This window comes from Bactrocera neohumeralis, chromosome 3 (genome assembly GCF_024586455.1).
Source record: "Bactrocera neohumeralis isolate Rockhampton chromosome 3, APGP_CSIRO_Bneo_wtdbg2-racon-allhic-juicebox.fasta_v2, whole genome shotgun sequence".
Lineage (NCBI taxonomy): Eukaryota > Metazoa > Arthropoda > Insecta > Diptera > Tephritidae > Bactrocera > Bactrocera neohumeralis.
This window is the reverse complement of record NC_065920.1, coordinates 71,373,960-71,380,389: the sequence shown is the minus strand read 5'-3', so window position 1 is coordinate 71,380,389 and position 6,430 is coordinate 71,373,960. Positions and strand designations below refer to the sequence as shown.

At 37.4% G+C, this 6,430-nt stretch overlaps 1 protein-coding gene across 1 annotated transcript; it reads right to left on the bottom strand.

Moving 5' to 3' along the window:
• Window positions 1–2,838: 2,838 nt before the first annotated feature.
• On the bottom strand, window positions 2,839–3,683 carry LOC126753749 (uncharacterized). Its single transcript, XM_050465418.1, has 4 exons — window positions 3,612–3,683; window positions 3,306–3,464; window positions 3,070–3,234; window positions 2,839–2,991 (listed from the first exon to the last, which is right to left on the bottom strand). Exons 1-4 carry the CDS (start codon window positions 3,681–3,683, stop codon window positions 2,839–2,841), a joined length of 549 nt encoding a protein of 182 aa, XP_050321375.1.
• Window positions 3,684–6,430: the final 2,747 nt, after the last annotated feature.

Genomic DNA, 6,430 nt, shown 5'->3' with positions numbered 1-6,430 from the left:
TTAGTCGTTGTGTGTCTTTATAAGAAAAAAATTATCGACATTAACATAAATGTAATCCGAGCTGAGCCGAATTGAGAGTTGACGTTGGTTCACTCGTAATTTATCTGACTTTTCTGTCTGTGGATGGACAACGAAAAATGTGTGGAAACATTAAGCGAAATTTGAGTTGTCACACAAATTAAGGCAGTATCTTGAAGTTAAACACTTTATTTTTTGAAAAATTGAAGAAAATTAAAGACTATAAGAGTACAAGAAAAATTGTTACATATGTCAGTTAAATTTTGAGATTTCTTAAACTTGGCTTGTTGTTCTAAGACGCTGTGACAGATCCATCAAGTTTAATGCGATAATGTATGGATCCATCTCTCACCTTTTTAGTACTACCATTTTAAGCCGCTTTGATCGTAATAAAAATCTATTTCCGAAAGTAAAGATTTTCATGGGCTTCTAAACCTATTATGGCACCAAAATTAATAATAAACATCGATCGCCTACAATTTGTATGAAGTGATTTGTGAAAAAAGATAATTCTACAATATCATATTTTATAGAACTAGTGTAGAAAGCTTGTGCAGTCTTACGGTTTTGTCAGCTTCAAGAGTTGAGTGATCACTGTTTATCGATCTTTTAGAAGCGTACAGACGTTTACGATAGTAAAGGGCTCCTGAATAAACCAAATTATTATGAAGTTACAAATTCCAACTCCTTAAAGCTGTTTCGCATAAACTATCTTGGTCAAAGAGTTCCTATTGGGATTTATTTTATATAAGCTCTAGTTAAAAGAAATCTAATATTTTTCTATTAAATTATTTTAGTAATCTGTTGGTTAAGTGCGACCATGTTACGCAATAAAAGGTTAGATCTCGTCCTAAAATACTTTTAAAAGCAGTTCTCTTACTGCTTGACTCAATATTGTTTGAGCACACATCAATGATGGACACGCTGGAAAATTAATTCTCGAAAATATCGTCAATGTAATGGAAATCTTTGAGTCCGACCACCCCGTAAGCACTGTTTCGATTGCTTAGTTGCAAATACCTCATGGACCGCATTTCCAGCTGCGAATCGCTGGCGAATCTCAAACAAATCGATGTGTTTTAGAAGCGGCTGGTTACTGGTGATGAAAAGTGGATATATTTCTGACAACATCAAGTGAAAACGGTCGTGATCGAATCACGTTGAGCCAGCGCAAACATGTACAAGTACAAGCTATGATTGATTGTCAAACAGGGTTTGCTGTATGTTTCGTGAGATTGGCAGGGAATTGTCTACTTCTCTTAGTAATTACTATTCCAAATTCGAACCTGAGCTGTCAACAATTGAAACGTCTGAAGGGAAATCAATCACGTGAAAGCAGCCAACTTTGGTCAGTAGGATAGGAATTGAGTTCCATCATCACATCGGCACGCCACACACACGTCGATAATGATGCTAGGCTCAGAAGTTAGTATGTATCTACCTCATAGTCCGGTCCTGACATCAAGTGATTACCACAGCTTTCTTTCTAGAGCGAACGATTTTATTGTTGAACAATTTGCCTTAAGAGGAGCTTGTGAAAATCGCCCATTACCACTGAGAGTACATACTCGTACACAATTCACTGCTAAACCTAAATAAAAGCTGATAAGATGGATCGGAAGCTCCTGAGACGCAATGGATTTGAATTGACAGTTAAAGAACATTCTAAGTATCTAAGAGCCATTTTGGACAGCAAGCTGATGTGGAAACTCAACGTGGAGCAGAGAGTGGAAAAGGTCAGTGGTACCCCATACACATGTATGAAAATTCTAGGGTACTTGGGGCTTTGAGCAGGTCTCATACAGTGGTGTCACACAGTGGTAGTCAAGCCAATCTTACTTTATGATGCTCTGGTGTGGTGGACTGCTTTGAATAAAATTTCATACAGGAAAACGATGGAACAGCTACAGCGACTCGCCTGCATAACGGAAGCGCTAAAAACCAGTCCAGCGAACGGCAATAGTAAGGTTACTCAAAATACCACCAATCGACATTGAAGTAGAAGCTCACTAAATGAAGATGGATGGCGCAGAAGTCTACAACACACCAGCAGAGCTTCCGAATTCTGGCCAATGGAATGGGAGCCGGAATCTATTGCTCGAAGCTGGATCGCAGGAGACCCTTCAAGCTTCCAAATTACTGCAGTATCTTCCAGGTGGAAGTGTTTCCAATTAGAAAAGCGGCCGAGATAGTTAATAACGCTGGAAGTAAGCTGATGAGATTGCTAAAAGTGCCAATCATCTGACTACCGAAAAGTAGAGGAAATACGGAAGTCACTCAGAATGATATACAATGAAATTTATGAAGAAGCTGAAAGATGGATTTGGTCGAAAAAGTAAAAGACCCTTAGAAAAACTCGCTTACTTACTTTTTACTTACAACGTCTCGAAAGGACTACCGAACGGCTGTTGGCCTCTTTACAGGTCACAATCTACTGGCATCAAAAGACGGCATAAGAGACAATGATGCATGCAGAAAGTGCAGAGAAGTTGCCATGAAAGAGACTCTGGAATACCTCCTACGAGTATACCTTTGCCCAGCACTATCTAGAACTCGACTCAAGTATCTAGAAACTTCGGAGTTTAAAGGACTAAACGAAGTATTACACGTAGACATCAAGTCGCTCTAAAAGTTCGAAAAAAGTTGTTGTCCTGTGTGACGAATTCTTCAACTAAAATTAAACCGACCTCCATCTGGCATAACTAAGGGCCAGTAGGTCTATGTATGCCATGAGAGCCGGCCAGTTTAACCTAACCTAAACCCAAATATTTCACCTCAGTGAGTGTTTTTTTTTAATATTATTTATTATTCAAATGTGAATCAATCTTGTAAAATACTTAGGAAAAAGTCAATTTGTGCAGCTAATACATGATTAAAAACAAACTTAGCATAAAAAGCATATTCGCCGTGTGGAAATGGTATCCAACGAAAATCGGATTCGGTGAAACGCATCTTTTCAACAATCAAATCGTGCTGACGAACGGAGAAGATTAAAGAATCGCAAAAATATATTAAATATTTGAAAATCAATATTCATACACACATACATACATCATAGGGACAAGTGTGATTCATATTCGAATATTTGCCCCAAACCTCCATTAGCGTGTTCATTATGAAATTGTTGCGTTTCTTCAGGTAACTGCAGGCATCCAACTTTAAGTCGGGCATAAAAGGCTTGTAGCCATTTGAGCGCTTGAGGAATTGTATTGTGATCTACAGTTAAGTGAAAATATATGTGAACAATAAAAGTAAAGGCGATGTTTATATTAGGGCCGCCAACATACCACAGAGTTCCTGATCGGTTTATGCACCACAACCATTTTTAAGGATATATCCTTGAAGTCGCGACGCACAGCATTCAGTTTGCAATATTCAAAACGTAAGACACTGATGTTGGGACTGTGACAGCGGACATTTTTTATGCGCAAAGTGAGTTGGACTTGCTTGAAAGGGAGACAAGTGTTAAAAACTCGATTTATCTATATTTTTTTGAATTTTTGTTTGGTTTTTAGATATGCAAAAGTTCCAAATTATTATTCTTATCGTAGAATATATTATTATATTCGTATTCTCATATTTTTCCAATTTACTTTAACACTCAGCAATATGAACAGCAACGGCAACACAACCGTTATATTTGCGGGTATACTTCTCAACTTCATTGAACGAACAGTTTCGGTAGAGAATTCACTGACAAGTTAGAGCGTGCTGTTATTCCGCAGTAATTAAATATTATCGTTTAATAATTATATGCATTTGTCAATATAAAATAAATATATAAGGTGCTTTTTTAGAGTCAGAGTATTTTTTTTAATATTTCTGATATAAGCCTTTTACATATGAATAATTTCATTCAATTTAAAAATGAATGTAGAATAATTTAGTCAGAATATACCTATCCCAAAGAGCCTATATAACTGGTGCTCCAGTTAGTGGTACTTTATTCAATAGCCATTTTTACAGATCACGCGTGAGTCGTGTCAAGTTGTCATGTCGAAATCATCCCATCCCACCCATCTTGACACCCAGCTTTCAATATTGGATAATATTCGACTAAATAGAAAAAAATCTTGCAGCCGTAGCTGAAAGTGCGCACGAAACACGAGGACCGTGTAAAGTCAATTCCGCGCAGTTCGCAGCAACTCGTACTGACTTAAGGAACTACTTGGCGCATTTAACGTCGAGATCTTAAATTGAAAGCATACAAAATACAACTTGCGCAATAACTGAAGGCGCTCGACCTTTCTAAACGACATCGCTCCGCTCTATTGGCTTTTGAAAAGCTCCAAAAAGAACCGACATTTTCGAGGCAAAGATTTGTTCGGCGATGAGGCCCATTTCTAGCTCAATCGGTATAAAGACAAACAAAATTGCCACTTTTGGTACCAAGAACAACCTGAAGATATTCAAGAGCTGCCATTTCATCCAGAAAACACAAAGGTTTGGTGTAGTTTATGGGCCGGTAGAGTCAATAGGTCCATATAGGTGTCATAATAACCTGATTCCTAAAGCTCGTGATCTCGGCAACATTTGGTTTCAACAAGACGGTGCCACTTCCCATACATCGCATGAATCAATAGATTTATTGGGAATATGTAAAGCCTAACATCTATGAGGACAATCCCGCTTCAACTCATGCCTTGAACTGAACGGTTGGACCATCTGGGACGTAGCCAACATTTGAAAGAGATCATCTTCAGAGAAAAATTTACAGAGAATGTACTAATATTCAGTAGAAAGTAAAGTCATGTTTACAATTAAACTCTAACTCTCGCAACAAAGTTTGCATTTATTGTTTGTAAGTCTAAAACTAAAAATGATATAGGGTTATATATACCAAAGTGATCAGAGTGACGAGTAGTTTGAAATCCGGATGTGTCTGTGTCCGTCCCAAGCTATAACTTGAATGATTGAGATTTGATGAAACTTGGTACACGTATTTCTTGGCTCTACAAGAAGGTTAAGTTCGAAGATGGGCAAAATCGGCCCACTGCCACGCCCACAAAATGGCGAAAACCGAAAACCTATAAAGTGTCATAACTAAGCCTTAAATAAAGGGAGGGGCATATTTGGACGTAATGTTTTTGGAAAATGGGGGCGTGGCCCCGCCCCCCACTAAGTTTTTTGTACATATCTCAGAAACTACTATAGCAATGTCAACCAAACTCTACAGAGTCGTTTTCTTCAGGCATTTTCATATCGGATAATAACCACGCCCACCTCCAATACAAAGGTTATGTTGAAAATCACTAAAAGTGCGTTAACCGACTAACAAAAAACGTCAGAATCACTAAATTTTCGGAAGAAATTGCTTTGTGAGGCTTTTTTTTAAAAATTTAAAATGGGCGTGGCCTCGCCCACTTATGGACCAAAAACCATATCTCAGGAACTACTCAACCGATTTCAATGAAATTCGGTATATAATATTTTCTTAACACCTTGATGACATGTACGAAATATGGGTGAAATCGGTTTATAACCACGCCTTCTTCCAATATTACGCTATTTTGAATTCCATCTGATGCCTTCTCTGTATAATACGAGTATATACATTAGGAACCAATGATGATAGCGGAATAAAACTTTACACAAATACGGTATTTGAGAAATATGTAAATGACGTATAATGAAATCTCAATTATCACTTTATCATGCGAGATAATAAACGGTGACACCCAACTTAGCCCATACTTACTTGTTTTATTGTCTTTAAAATGGCATATAATTATTTCTCAATGTTCTCACCTGTGTTTTTGGAAGTTTTGATACCATTAATAATGACGGTTTGAAAAAGAACTTAGACTTGGTCGATATAGAAAACAAATTCATACTATCATCAAAATGCTCACTATCCAATACTTCTTAAGGTGAGAGCATTCACTCCGACAATACTAGCACTGAGCTCGCTAACTGTGCGCTCAAACTACTTCATCATCAGACACGTTTGGGTGCCTAGTCATAGAGGAATCAATGACAATTGCAAAGCCGACGAGTTAACCAGAGGTGGATGCCTTGCTGCGCTTATAACTGAATGGGAACTAGTTGGATTTCCGCTGTCATCTTGCTTTGTCAATTTGTAAGACTCTTATGATATATTTATAGGAGTTTTAGGTAACATAACGGATTGGCGTTCCAAGCTGCCCAAGTCAGATCCCTGCTGGGATTATAAAATCAGTCAATCTTAACCTAACCATAGAGGTTACAAAATGTCTATGGTAATTGTTACATGAAAAAAATACTACGTAAATACTTACAGACCTCACCATATGTAACAACATATGTATGTATATTCATTTTTCAAATCATTTTAAATTAAATTTAGTCAAAGACCTGTTGATATTTTTTCTTGTCACCCTGCGCGACTAATTTATTTGTGTTATTTGGCAATTAATTAGACTTTAATTTTACC